The 13,604-nt window shown below is 47.3% G+C and overlaps 6 protein-coding genes across 7 annotated transcripts; 2 read left to right on the forward strand and 4 right to left on the reverse strand.

The window, feature by feature from the left end:
- Nucleotides 1-1,293: 1,293 nt before the first annotated feature.
- Nucleotides 1,294-2,608, reverse strand: H257_14268 (hypothetical protein). Its single transcript, XM_009842038.1, has one exon. The coding sequence runs from the start codon at nucleotides 2,534-2,536 to the stop codon at nucleotides 1,343-1,345; it is 1,194 nt and encodes a 397-aa protein (XP_009840340.1). The 5' UTR covers nucleotides 2,537-2,608; the 3' UTR covers nucleotides 1,294-1,342.
- A 963-nt stretch (nucleotides 2,609-3,571) lies between these two features.
- On the forward strand, nucleotides 3,572-4,598 carry H257_14269 (hypothetical protein). Its single transcript, XM_009842039.1, has 3 exons — nucleotides 3,572-3,750; nucleotides 3,798-4,179; nucleotides 4,256-4,598. Exons 1-3 carry the CDS (start codon nucleotides 3,578-3,580, stop codon nucleotides 4,448-4,450), a joined length of 750 nt encoding a protein of 249 aa, XP_009840341.1. The 5' UTR covers nucleotides 3,572-3,577; the 3' UTR covers nucleotides 4,451-4,598.
- A 413-nt stretch (nucleotides 4,599-5,011) lies between these two features.
- On the reverse strand, nucleotides 5,012-5,496 carry H257_14270 (hypothetical protein; the record flags this gene model as incomplete). Its single annotated transcript, XM_009842040.1, has 2 exons — nucleotides 5,012-5,117; nucleotides 5,210-5,496. The coding sequence occupies 2 exons, from the start codon at nucleotides 5,494-5,496 to the stop codon at nucleotides 5,012-5,014; spliced, it is 393 nt and encodes a 130-aa protein (XP_009840342.1).
- Nucleotides 5,497-6,137: 641 nt separating this feature from the next.
- On the reverse strand, nucleotides 6,138-6,546 carry H257_14271 (hypothetical protein; the record flags this gene model as incomplete). Its single annotated transcript, XM_009842041.1, has 2 exons — nucleotides 6,138-6,412; nucleotides 6,447-6,546. 2 exons carry the CDS (start codon nucleotides 6,544-6,546, stop codon nucleotides 6,138-6,140), a joined length of 375 nt encoding a protein of 124 aa, XP_009840343.1.
- A 1,034-nt stretch (nucleotides 6,547-7,580) lies between these two features.
- On the reverse strand, nucleotides 7,581-9,529 carry H257_14272. 2 transcript variants are annotated; one of them, XM_009842042.1, is made up of 9 exons: nucleotides 9,422-9,529; nucleotides 9,263-9,345; nucleotides 9,050-9,159; nucleotides 8,889-8,976; nucleotides 8,700-8,818; nucleotides 8,482-8,635; nucleotides 8,176-8,381; nucleotides 8,036-8,124; nucleotides 7,581-7,965 (listed from the first exon to the last, which is right to left on the reverse strand). In XM_009842042.1, exons 2-9 carry the CDS (start codon nucleotides 9,269-9,271, stop codon nucleotides 7,658-7,660), a joined length of 1,083 nt encoding a protein of 360 aa, XP_009840344.1. In that variant the 5' UTR covers nucleotides 9,272-9,345; nucleotides 9,422-9,529; the 3' UTR covers nucleotides 7,581-7,657. The 2 variants fall into 2 exon arrangements, with proteins under 2 accessions (XP_009840344.1, XP_009840345.1); XM_009842043.1 differs by having other exon boundaries at nucleotides 7,658-7,965; nucleotides 9,263-9,353.
- A 1,705-nt stretch (nucleotides 9,530-11,234) lies between these two features.
- On the forward strand, nucleotides 11,235-11,458 carry H257_14273 (hypothetical protein; the record flags this gene model as incomplete). The annotated part of the gene is made up of 2 exons (XM_009842044.1): nucleotides 11,235-11,327; nucleotides 11,372-11,458. The coding sequence occupies 2 exons, from the start codon at nucleotides 11,235-11,237 to the stop codon at nucleotides 11,456-11,458; spliced, it is 180 nt and encodes a 59-aa protein (XP_009840346.1).
- Nucleotides 11,459-13,604: the final 2,146 nt, after the last annotated feature.

A 13,604-nucleotide genomic window follows, 5' to 3' on the forward strand; every position in this document is an offset into this window, starting at 1 on the left:
ATTAAAAATAGTACTACTATTTAAGTACAGTAGTAATACTATTATAGATAATAGTACTCATTCCAATTTTGGACAATCTCGTTTTATCGTTTAACGCTGTGTTAAACTTGAATTTGTACACGTTAACCCTATAAACTCAAATTTCGGGATACGTTTTTAATATCTACTACTCCGGAGTATGCGTTAAAGGTCCGGATACTCCGTAAGGATACCGCCTGCTGGGCCAACATTTGGCCAAGGGGATTTATCTTGATAATTGTAAGCAGGTGGTATCCGTACGGAGTATCCGGACCTTAAACGCATACTGACTGTCTGGGCCAATTGTATGCCCATATATTTAACAGTAAAGTCAACTTCTTCAACATTTCTTTATCAATTTTAGTTCCGAGGCACTCAATATTCTCTTAGATCTGACACTACAGCACTCATGTGCGCTCAATATTCTCTTCCTCGTATCCTGTTCTGAGTACTATACGTATAGTAAGTACTACTAGTACGTAGTAGTATGTATTAATAGTATTACGTATTATGAATACTCCTTTTTGTAATATAATATACCCGGATCTTACTATTTTGAACACACTACAAATAAATATATAAACAAAACAAAGTAACTTACCAGTACTATGTACTAGATCAAAAACCGTTTGAGTTTAATTACATAGGTAATATTAATAGGACCCGCCTCCGCGTGAAAAGTAGGTAATTTATAACGTTACTTGAAATGCGCCAATACCATTCTCCGAAGGAGCAAATACAATGAATTAATTTAGGGTGGTCTGGATGCCACCTCATACAATTACTAGTACTCCATAAACCGTTTTTGCATGTACCTACAAAGTCGTCTGGATGCCAGCTAAATGATGGAAAAACTATTTGATTTCCGACAGTGAAGTGCAAGACGACACAAACCTCCATAAATAAGTAGGACCAAATCGGTCCATATTGTTAAAGCCATAAAACCCCCGATTCTCAAGAAAATTGTGCCATAATTTTTTGAATTTTGGACGCATCCAGACGCAAAATCTCTTGAAATGGAATATTTCGATTTTGGCCATTTTATGCAATTTTTAAAGGCATCCAGACCCGCCTAAGCGGTATATCATTGAATTATTAAGTTATAAAAAGGCATGGAATCGAAACGGTAATGTTAACCGTAGTATGAATAACTCGATACAGTAGTACTGCTGTACCGTTCCATATACTAGTAGTCGTGATGATACTATAATTGTCAGTAGGTTAACTTAGAATACATGTGTCAGCATAAAAATAAACACTCCGACAAAAAACAAATATCCACAAAGACCTCTTTGAGATATAATATTATTACGTGGCCATTGCTCTACTTTGCCTTCTTCTTTCCCCCCTTCTTTGCCTTCTTCTTCCCCCTCTTCTTCCTTGCGGCCCTCTTCGCGGCCTTCTTGGCGGCCTTGGCATCTGCGCGTGCCTTGTGCACCTTTGCCAACGACTTGTCGAAGCGTTTCGCCGCCCCAGTCTCAAGCGCCGCGTTATGGATCGCGCCCTTCTTCGCTAGCTTGTTCCTCAAAAATTCTATTGTGGCATTTTTGCCTGTCTTCGCACACCCGTACATGTTGGTGATCGTGGCAAAGTCGCCCTGGCTCATCTTTTTGCGCTGTCCAAACGGTTTCGACGCTTCCACGTCACAGTCCTTGGCCCTTGGCTCTACACACCCAAGCGATTTGGATTCGTGCGGGCCACACCATCTTTTGCCGTCGTTCCGCGCAAGGGGGATGCAAACGCCGCGGACCTGCGGGTAATGCATGATGCTGTGGCTGTCGTAATCTGTGTACAGCGCTTGCGCCTTGGGGAGGTAGTTTTGGGCCCCGCGCTGCATGTCGTGCACGATCAGGTTGGCCGACGGGTTGGTGTGCTCGTGGAATACACCCAAACTGTGGAGGAATTCGTGCACGACCGTGCCTTTCCCGACGACAAAGCATGGCGTGCCGAGGTTGAGCGGCTGGGGACCGATCTTGGCCCAGCCCACGCGCGCCGAACACCGGTTTGGGTCCTTCTTGTTCACGTGGACGTAGTCGACGCAGCCGCCGCACAGCTTGTCGGCGTTCGGCGCGGCCTTGCACTCGTCCAACGTGAGAAACGTGAGCCCGGTCGTGCGGAGGTACGTGAGGCCGTCGTCGATGATCTTGTTCTCGCTGTCCGAAAAGTCGTCGCGCTTGATGCCGTAGCACAATGTTTGATGTGGCCATAACGCCGTGTGTTGTGGATCGACAAAGTACCCGAGCTTGCGCTTCTGGAGCACCTCGGAACAGTTCTCGGCCTTGGGCATGGGCAAGTCGGCGATGCCGGCGTCGCGATGGCACGTGAGTTTCCCCTTGAAGCAGTAGCGGTAGTACGACCCCGCTGCGTACGGCTCGCCGATGACGTACTTGGCCTGCTTGTGGTGCATGTACTCGCCGCCGAGGCCGAGGCCGGCTTCCTCGGTCACACAACTATTGCTGTCGGGCTTGAAGGCATCGACAGCAGCCACGAACGCCACAGCAAGGGCAAAGACGCGCATGATGGTGCTGACCAGGGGGTGGTCGATTCAAGAATGAACATGCAGACGCTCCCGACTCGCATGAGGATCTACTGTCGTCAATTGTTGATGGTTTGCAGTGTCGTTTTGGCTAGTAGGCTTAGTCAAGTGTACTTGATGTTTGTAAAGACAGCGACCAATTATCTAGGACCTACTAGTTCGTTCGTCGTTCGTCGAGCATCACACGACCAATTGCAACACGTCCTACATATATATTTATGAATTATATTGAAAATTAGTATACTTAAAATATTGAGCGACCATGTCTGAGGGAATACTCATGCTGTAATAGTATTGCTTGATATTTGTATGCACTCGACCCATGAATCCGGAAATCACCGGATACCATGTTGTCGGAACATCGGAATTGAAACTTTGCCTCACAATACTGTATAAACAATTACTACTGTAACGTTACGTATTAATAGTATAAATATTAATACTATTAATAATTGTAAGATTACCACGTATTAATACAGTAGTACTAGTATTAATACCTCATACGAGTATTAATAATTGTAAGATTACTACGTATTAATACAGTAGTACTAGTATTAATACCTCATACGAGTATTAATAGTAGTCTGTAGTAGTATCTTGTACTGTACAGAATATCAGTCAAATTAGACTATTTTTGATTACATTGCCCACTATTACATTAAAACTGTGATTACTAAAGTATCGTCATAAATAGTGCATTGAATATCTTGAGATAGGTTAATATGACGCAATTTGACAGTACTTTTACTTGGTATTTGTATTGATCACCAATTGATAGGTTCGTGTTAACTGTAAGTACGCCTGGATATTTCTTACGATTTCCATGGTTAGTCCGTGGACCTACAAAAATGCACCCTGGCAGACATGTCAACTTATTGTTCGTCGCACCTGATTCACAGTCAAATCAACCGAAGGGCAGTTTGCCCTTTGAAAGGCCCAAATCGACCAATCGGAGCCGTCAACGGCCGTGTTCTAAAAATAGAAAGGCCGTCACAGCCCAACCCATTTTCAAACTCTCACGGCATGTCGACCAAGGTGGCCCAGCGCCTGGAGCGTGCACAGCAGGCATCGCTAGACGCCGCGACCGTCGAAAGTACACAAGTGTGTCGTGTGGGGGACATGTACTCCGCCGTAACCTTTTATAAAATGGACATTTCGTTCCCGCGAACCCAGAACAAGTGGAGCATCTCCAAACGGTTCGTTGGAAAGCCATGCACCTTGTGTTTGACATGTATTCCCCTAGCTACTCGGACTTTTTCAAACTGCGACGGGCATTGGGGCTCATGCTCAAGCAAACCAACCGAATGCACGACACTGCGTGGCTACCGCTGAAGCTGGTGTCGGAGGCCACGACCGCGGCGTTCCCAAGGCGGCACCTTCGAAACGACACGGTCGCCATCATCCAAGAGCGCCGCATCGCGCTCAAGTGGTTTGTGCACGTGTTGGTCAAAATCATGTGCAGTTTCCCCCCCGACATGAAGCTCCACGGCACGCTCATGGCGTTGCACGCGTTGCTCAAAGAGTTTCTCCGGTTCCCCGACGAACAATTACACAAAGATGCCAAACGAACGCTGGCTATTTTGGCACTGGAAGACGTCGTCGTCGCCAGCAGCAGCACCACCGAGGTACGTCCTTGTGCGAGAACATGTGAAATTGGAGACAGGAATAGAGATTTCTTGGCTCACACTGTCTGCCTGGTAGATTCGTACTGATGGAAGCTCAAGCGACTGCTGCAGCATCTGCCTGGGCGAGTGGAACGAAGTCGAATACGCAGACATGCGCGTGGTCAAGCTGCCGTGCTCGCACGTCTTTCATGAAGAATGCGTCTTGGATTGGCTGGGCGTGAGTTCAGAGTGCCCGCTCTGTCGCACCGATGGCGCTACCCCGATATGTTAAGCCAGTCAACTGGGTTGTTTGATTGTCGAATAGAATGGCTAGAGCGCTTTTGAACTTGCCATCCAAACCATGCACATTCCGTAGTTTGTTTGTTGCCTGAATAGTCCTAACGTTAGAATTGATGCGAAAATAGAATGTTGGTGGTGTAACGTTGTGGGTTTTCAAACGTGCATTTGTTTTAGGGCATTGGACATCTCCTCTGATCGTGTGACAACAATGCAAGTGAGCACTTGTGGTAGTACATGGTGATCGGCCCATTATTCTAGCTGATACTAGCTGATCTACATACATACTACTTGACTAACCTATTTTGAACGCCCTCAAGAATCACACATACACACACACACATCTATGGCTTTTCACATTGGAATTCGTGTGGTTCAAGCGTTGACGTCCGATGTGGTGCGGCGATCGCTCCAGCATAACCACCCACCACACACAACATTTCCGGTACGATACTTGACCACAAGCAATCCGTTGGGGGTGGCGGATGGGTCGAGTCCATGTGGGTATCCAATTTGTACAGTACATGCCATCAAAAGAAGTTCAATTCGCCTCTGGTCAAACTGATATGTACAATGCAGTTGAATGCAGCACTGTGGACGGCCGAGGGAGCATCGGGGCGTTGCCTCGAACGCGCTCGATGACCAAACACACGACGCAGGTGCTGACGTCGACGACGACGAGGATGCTCTAGAACCGGTCGAAGCGGCCAATGAAAAAGCGTGCCGCTGTGTTGCACGAGAGCTCAACGTCTACCGCTTCCTCATGGTGCAATGTCGATCGATCGTCACGACGTGGTCGACGGGAAGCAGGAGGCTCCACACCACCGTCACACACCCAAGCTGCTTTTCCAAGCGTACCCGCCCGCGACATTGTGCGTGACGATGTGGAGGACGAACACGACCCAGACCACCTCCCCCGACGACAGGAGAGTCGTCGTGAAAGGGTTGGGGGGTGAGATACAAATCGACGTGCACCTCGGCTAGCTCGGGGGACGAAGTGGAGCACCATCGACGCCACCACTGTTGAGGGGACAGGCTCATGTGGGTCACAGCGTCTCGAGTGTGCGTTCGATGTCGACGGGGGACGTGATGAGCTGAACGATCAGCATACCCACATAAACCCGATTGGAATTCCACAAGCCAGTCGATTGACTAGGATTGAGATGGTGATTTCTGTTTATCGATGACAACACAATAAGCAAGACCACGATGGTCAACACAAAGCTCACGTACAGTAGATACAGATTACCCTAATGTAGAGGCAACTCTAGCGGTTTGGCCGCAAGCGACACCAGAGGGGAATACCGAGACGTGAGATCCCCTTTGAACGCCACCACTTCCCAGATGCCAATCACCCAATCGTAAGAACTTGACCCATCCAAAAAACGAAAACATCTTTGCGTTGTTGTCAGCAAGACCATCATACGCACTGGAAACTAAGGGCTCGACCAAGACAACGTCCTCGTCGACGCCATCGCAAGTCGCTTGTTGCATCAGCCTGATATTGAGACTCGCCATTTTCTCCTCCAAGATTGACTTGTTCAAGTGACGAAGTGACACTTGAACTTGCAGGCGCAGCGGCAACACATGGTGTCCACCACCACCACATGACAAGCGACCGCGGGGCGAAGGCACATATCACACATGTGCTTACCGCTGTTGTTTCATGTATTGGTGACAAGTCATTCGAGCATCATTATGGGGTGGAATTGCAACGCAGCGGCACGACCAACGGCTGCTGGCTCGCTGTCGTCGAACCCGAACGTTTCCTGCACGAACGGAAGGGTCGTTTCAAACGGGGCTTCCTCCATTATAATAAAGTCGCTCCCACGGTCAGATGGCGGCACGCGGCTGGCCTGCACCGCCGCGGACGACGACGCAACGTCATCGAACGAAGTCACAGCGTAGGCCAAGCGCAAGTGTTTGGCATCTCGGCGACAACAATCACGTCCGCGGGCTTGGGCACCCAAAATAGATCCATGACAGTGAACGGCCCGAGGACGTGCGAACGAGGGCGGTGCAGAATCTGAGGTCCCGCACGATCAGATCCGAGTTTTGAATCCCCTGTTGGAACCCCAGCGGGTTTTCCATTGTCATACAGTCGCTGATGTCAATGTCTTCAAATTTTCATACTGGTTCACCCGTAGTAGTACACCGACGCTATGCCACGCGTCTACTTTGTCCGGCACTGGCACCCACTCGTGCCTTATGATGCCCCTCAACCACTCGACCCCTAAACGTGTCGACCGCAGATGCGTCAAGAGCATCACATTCATTGCCGAAGCCCAAGCGGACGTGACCAGCGCATCAGACGGAACGCTCCGAACTAGTAGCACACTGCCCCGTTGGTTCGATACTTGCGGTCGCATCAATTTTGCCGCCTCGCGGTATGTGCCACGTGGAAGGTTCCAACTGGCACATATCCAGTCAGCAGTATGCTGGGAACATGGACCAGTTGGCATCCAGCGAGTTGCATCGCATGGCTGTGACCACTTACTTGATTGAGGGGTAGGTCAGTCGGGAGCAGTTGAGCGCGTACGTCCATCGAGCTCCACTCCATGCGATTGGGTGACACGGCGTACGATTTGATAATAGACCGGAGGCGCCACGGTCGTCCAGTCCAATCGGCGCCGTTTCGACGAATGGAGGCTGAGTTGGGCATTGACCAGATCGGCGAGGACGAACCTTTGGATGTCGGACGTGTGTTGAAGACGGGCCGCCGGTACATAGTCGTTGGCGACGTGGGGATGCAGCTGCCAGAGGTAAATAGAGGTACCTGCACACGAGCGACGACGCATTAGACGAGGCACAGCCAGACGCGATGGCGAAGAGGAGGAGAATGGCGGGTGATGGAACTAAACGGCACAATGTCATTCTTCGCCATGGGGGTAGATTTCACCCGATTCATTCGGACAATGTTGGGCATTTCACATCAAGAGCGTATCCGATATACTTCGTGTAACCACTGCTGGTGTAACCGAACAAGTACAACCCAGTGTCGAAAAATCGGCGCTGGACTAATGCTGGATGTGGCATCGTAAACTTGCATGATGCTCGTACAGTATCACGTAGTATCCCAGACGCAATTTAGTCATCATGACGAACGACATAAGAAGGGGAATCAGCGGACAAATAACTATGGAGTGTAACGTTAGTAGAACCGAGTAAGCTACTCCAAGTGGTGTTGATTTAATGACCACCATCAACTAACATGGGATGTGGCCACATGGTGAGATGTTGACGCTTGAAGCAGGAACGACTCTTGGGCTGTCGATCTCCTTGTTTGCCGTTGCGTGTCCCCTCCACCTGACGTGCTTCGCTGGGCCTCTACTACTGCTCCTTGACTCGGCAAGTGTCGGTTGTGGCCAAAGATGCTGGCTTTGTCGTGGGTAGCGGCGTCGTGCAGGTCCTGCATGTGCACTTTCAACGCCGAGAGGCGCGTGTGCAGCTCCACGATGTCCGGCGGCCACTCCTTCTTCTTGGGGGGGCGGCCATGCGCTGTTTCAAACCCTGAAACAAAAAAACAGAATACAGTGTCAGTTTCCAGTATCACGGGGGGTGAGTGAAACCGCCAACATACCCCCGAGCCACGAATCGATAGCTATGGAGAGCTCGGCGCGAACGCCAACACAGTGCTCCAATTCCAGCGCCGCCTTGGTAGCCCGCGCTCTACAAACCATCATCACATGACTGAATACGATTGTATGTCAATCGTCGGACTGCTGGGGGGTTTCCTGCAAGACTAGCTGGGGCCACGTCACTTGAGCGTCGAGATATGGATGGTTCAGCACGATTTCGTACGCAGAATCCACAGGCATGCGACATAGATCGGGAACGAGCTGCAATACGTGGGCTAAAAACGATTGCTCCAAGGGGTAATCTGCAATCAACTGGCAGAGGCGTGGCGGGTCGATGTCGATGCCGCGCTACGCAAGAAGAATAAGGTATCAGCTGTACATTTATATATGTGCCACCCACAATATAAAGTTAGCAAATATATGTATGATACAATGTCACGCCTTTTACCACGCGCCCCCCGACGAGCATTTCCGTCATGAGCCATAACACGCCCCTGAAATCCCTCGCCATGGCCTCTGCCATGACATTGGTACTACTACTAGTAGTATTACTAGAAGTACTAGACACCACCCGTGTCGTTGTTGCCAGTCCTTGCAGCACCCTACAACTGACGTTGAATAATATTGATGCAAACCACACTCGATTACTCGATTCGATCACGATACCGGTGGTGGTGGAGGGCGTCCATGGTGGCCATGGTGGGGAAGTAGCAGCCAATGATCAATCGTCCATGCTGTCCGAGGAAAATGCGAGCGCTCGACAGGTCTCCGTGTGGGACATCGTGCTGTAGAAAATACATGAAAAACAAAGAAATCTTGATCGACCAAGTGTTTACACTCGTTGGACGTACGTACAGTGTGCAGTTGGTGCAATCCACAAAGGAGGCCATGAATATATTGCGGCACAATCGCGCGATGCAGCGGACCAAAATCGGTCAAGAGTCTACCAAAAGTCAATCAAAACTACTGCCATTCCAACAGATGACAACCAACGCAGCGGAAGTCGAACGGCCTACCTTTGCAACGTCCCGCCTGCTACGTGTTCTGACACAACATGAAGGCGGTGCCCGTCGGACACTGTCAAGCCCACGTATCGCAGGAGATTTGGATGGCTAATGCGTTGTACCTGCGATCAATCCAACCCAGGACATTTCAGTAGGTGTGAGAATGACATGGAACAGGTTATAGGTTGACACTCGAATGAAGGATGCAGACACATAAAAAAATACCAGTTGCATGTCGTAGGCGAGGGTTGGCAACCACGCGAATGCCGTGTCTGCGTCGGGAAATACAACGTCTTCGATGGCTACCACTGCACCACTATAAGTACCAGTCAGGTCAACAAGTTGATTGAGTGATAAAACTGGTGTCGGGGGTTGTAAAACGACCTGAGGCAGTCAATGGCTTGGTGCAAGGGACCCAGTCGACCCCTCGCAAATGGATCCGGACACACTTTGTACGTGCACATGCGGTGCAATGTGTATCCTTTGGCCGTTCAGAATCGGTTACGTATCGGTTCCACATCCCTTCGGCCCCCACACATTAGAATGGAGCCTCACCGATTATGTACGGTATTGGGCTAACCTATAGGTCACAGGACATGCAATCCTACATATCGACTGTGGATTTCATGCACATCCCCCCGCTTAAAGGCAGGCTCAAACATATTTTTATGAGAACGGTATTATTACACTGTACAGTCCCTGCCATTTTGTGAATATTTCATGCATTTTTTGCCCAAAATTGGAGTAAATCAGTGCAAATTGAAGACACTAACGTTATCATGATCTTTCTACGATTACTTTCGAAACAACCAAATTCGCAATATTTCATATTTATATTACAGTTTGTATGACCCTGGTATCATCGCAAAAGGCCCCTACAATAGTACAAAAAAATACATGATAGTGTACTACCCTGAGTGTACTACAGTACGTAGAATTTCCCAGTACTATTAATACTACGTAGTAGTACGGCTTTACTGTACAGTAGTACGGTACTGTACTATTATAGTAATATGTAAAGTACTATTAATAGTACTTGTAACGTTAGTTCTGTACTCCATTCGATGATAACGTAACCAATCATTGATTTGCCGAACATCTTGCCCAATAGAATTTCATAATTTGATATTATTTACACAGGAATGAAACCCTTTGTTAGTTAATATTATTCGAGGAATTATGTTACTACGTAGTACTTCGTACTAGTATATAGCATTGGCAGTAAAGTCCTTGATCCTCGATTGCTACGAAAGCAATGTAAGACGAGACGCAATAGAGGTGTTTAGCAAGTCGTTATTTTGATTCAAATTCCCAACTTGTCTTCGAGCGCATGGATTCACGCGCACTGCGAAAGTGGTACTGCAATATCCGGAAATTCAAAAGACCAATGGCATATACCACCATGTCGGTGCCAGTTGCTGTGCTACTACAGGTAGCTTCGCAAACCTCACTCGGATTTAAACTTTGAACTCTACTGAAGCAGCATGACCGCATACCCATATCAAATATGCAATCAAGTATATCGACTCGTTGAGAATTCGGGTCGCATATTGTCTGGCAGGTGCGTCCAGAATGGCCACTGCACCGTTGGCACAGGTGCTATTTGCCCACGTTGCATTGGCCTTTCCGTGACCAACACCGTTCGGGCCAAGCCGGACAACCTCCTTGAGATGTCTCTCATCCATCTCGTCGGTCTACAATATTTATTTCTTGTGTTTTCACCCCATCGTTGATTGAACTCCAATCCACGGGCTTTTTTAGACTTGGTCGCTATAATTCGGATGGGAAATTGATTTTCCCAGCTCATACCGTTAAATTTACGACTTAACCGAACTTCAAAGTACTACAAACATCATTACACATCAGACTCATCGAGTTCATAAACCATGTCCGCGACAATGAGCGCGCCCTCACGACTACACATCTCATCCTGTGGATCAAGGACAACCAGCGTGAGTGGTTGAACTACTACCTCGCCACCAAGCAAGAGTCGACGTCGTATGACTCTCTCCTCCGCCTGCTCCAGCGCTTCTGCGATCGTCATGGCTTCTTCCACTAGAGTCCCACCAAGAACAAGGTCAAGCAAGCCTATCTTGCGGAGGTGCAGAATGACTTCACCGCGGAGTTCCACTCTGAGTACATTGTGTACGGCAAGGAATGCGTGTACAACGTTGATGAAACTAGCATCTATTTCGAAATGCCACCGCGCTACATTTTAACGGTGCGAGGCGAACGCTATAAAAACTCGAGCGGGGAGAAGCCTTCGCTTCGCATGACGGCGGTCATCTCGGTACGAGCCGATGGTACCCAGCTGACCACCTCTTCATCATGAAGCGGGTGCCTGGCGGTCGCATCGACAGCGGCGAGCTGAGCACGTCCCTCCCGGCCATGACTACGCGGTTCAGGAGCATTCCTGGATAGACAAGCGTGTATGGGCCATATACCTTTAGGATGTCCTCGGTGAAGCGATGGAGGAGCCGTCAGTCGTGCTGCTGGACAACGTCGAGTCACATGTGGCGGATAAGTCGTACACCATCGTGTACGAGGAGCTAGGAGCCCACCTGTGTGCATTGCCACCGAACGCGACGTCCGTGTTTGAACCCCTTGACGTTGGTGTGATGGCGCCATTTAAGCGCAACCTTTATAACTTGTGGCTGCTCGAACACATCATTGTTGGTGATGATGATGACCCATTTTCTCTTACCTCGCCTCAAAAGCGCATGGCATTGGTGAAGCGGTCGATTGCAGCATGAGACCTTTGTTCGAGCCAAGAGATTTGCCGTAGTTTTGAGAAAGCTCTCCCCCACTGAAGGATGTCCAATAATTTCAGCGTTAATTAAATTTCCACTGAAAGTGTTTAAGTTATCTTCATTCTTGTAACAGGATTTAGATTAATGTAAAATAATGGGAAAACGTTTGACACTGCCCGGGAATTAAACCTGGGCCCTTTCCTCTATCACTTTGATGCCGTCGCCCTTAACCATTGAGCTACCGCGTCAAACGCTTACGCTTGGACTGGAATCATCCATCCATTCATATATTTTGTGTAGGATACCTTCGTAAACCGATTACCTGGTTCTTTACATCCCATATTGTTGTCGTTTGCAGCCATATTGGTGGGAAATCATACTACACAATATAATTACCTGTAATAAAATGAATTGACGTCAGTCAGCGTGAATAAAAAATTCAAAATTGCGCACTGATTGGCTCAAAACGAAAAGTACATCGAAGTTAGCAATCCAATCAAATGATCCATCCAATTCACGTAGGACTCGAAGACAAGTAGGCCTTGCATTCCGTCGTTCCCTGTTACGTTGAACCTATGATACTTACAGTTAACAAGTGTAAATGCTTTATAAAGGAATAGTAACTGTATAAATTAATAATTGTATTGTTTGATCGAGGTATTACCAGTACTTTAATCAAATCTATATTTCGGCAAATCAATGATTCACTGTTTGGAGCGGCCATCTTTACAATTATATTACTTCAATTCCAAACAGTTTAATTGCCTTCTAACTGAATCGAGCTAACTGTAAGGGGTTAGTATCACTACTGTAGCACTACCTCTGTACGGTATGAGTTTAGTTTCGAATATTTCAGTCGCTTTTTCGTTTTGTACAGTGAAAATAGATTTTTGGATGTATAACGATTCGCTCTTTCGAATAAACTCAAAACGTATTCATTTAAACGGTTTATATTTTGCACAATGAGTTTTTGAAGTTGACGCTTTACATTGATGGGGCGACTTTTATGCTTGAGGTAACTGTAAGTCTTGAAAACGTAGATTTCACCCACTTTGGACAAGGTACAATTACGATGTTATATACGTTAGTAGTAATTATAAACACCAATATTGAGAGACCCTTCATGCATTCATACAGGTATACGTTCTATAGAGGTTGGATTTTGGCCAATGCAAATTGATTGAGGTTTTGATCGGATGACAAGTCGGCACATTCGGCCCATCAATGGTCGGTCACGTTACCCTTGAAGATATGGGACAAAACAGTCAGGAATGATCATTGATTTTGACTGTATATCCTTATAATTTTATATAGCTATATCCAATATGTAGTAGAATTATCCACATACAAAGGTTTAGATCAACATAGGTGTACAGTAAAAATTTCAGTTCTATAAACGGATAAAAATTGTACGTAAGTGTAAATCTATCAATCATTTTCGCACGGAGGTAGTAGTACTACGTAGTAGTGCACTACATTATACTAATACCGTTAACGTTAGAAGAAGTAAACGATGAATACACTAGGAGATTGCGCCCAAAGCGTAAGCGGTATTCAATAATTTCAGTGTATTACATGTCTGTCCGACAATTTCAGTATTAAATGCTTAAAGTATTGGATACAAGAAGTCCATCCTGAGTTGTCCATTGTTCTGGAGTACATAATTTTGTCCAATCATAGTCCATGGATGATTGTAATTGGGCATTTGCTGGCCGGGAATTACATGCTGGCTGGGAATTACATGAATCACCGTATTAATACTAGCTACTATTTTAATAGTAGCTAGTATTAATACGGTGATACACATTTGTAACTAT

The sequence above is a fragment of the Aphanomyces astaci genome, assembly GCF_000520075.1.
Source record: "Aphanomyces astaci strain APO3 unplaced genomic scaffold supercont1.55, whole genome shotgun sequence".
Lineage (NCBI taxonomy): Eukaryota > Oomycota > Saprolegniomycetes > Saprolegniales > Verrucalvaceae > Aphanomyces > Aphanomyces astaci.

Bases quoted from the DNA above. Each gene is read 5' to 3' on its own strand.
- H257_14268 (XM_009842038.1), bottom strand. From the start codon at position 2,536: ATGCGCGTCTTTGCCCTTGCTGTGGCGTTCGTGGCTGCTGTCGATGCC.
- H257_14272 (XM_009842043.1), bottom strand. From the start codon at position 9,501: ATGTGCACGTACAAAGTGTGTCCGGATCCATTTGCGAGGGGTCGACTG. The intron at 9,354-9,421 runs GTCGTTTTACAA...TGGTACTTATAG, and splicing joins CAAGCCATTGACTGCCTCAG to TGGTGCAGTGGTAGCCATCG. The intron at 8,636-8,699 runs GTATCGTGATCG...CGTCAGTTGTAG, and splicing joins GACGCCCTCCACCACCACCG to GGTGCTGCAAGGACTGGCAA.
- H257_14269 (XM_009842039.1), top strand. From the start codon at position 3,578: ATGTCGACCAAGGTGGCCCAGCGCCTGGAGCGTGCACAGCAGGCATCG. The intron at 3,751-3,797 runs GTTCGTTGGAAA...GTATTCCCCTAG, and splicing joins AAGTGGAGCATCTCCAAACG to CTACTCGGACTTTTTCAAAC. The intron at 4,180-4,255 runs GTACGTCCTTGT...TCTGCCTGGTAG, and splicing joins CCAGCAGCAGCACCACCGAG to ATTCGTACTGATGGAAGCTC.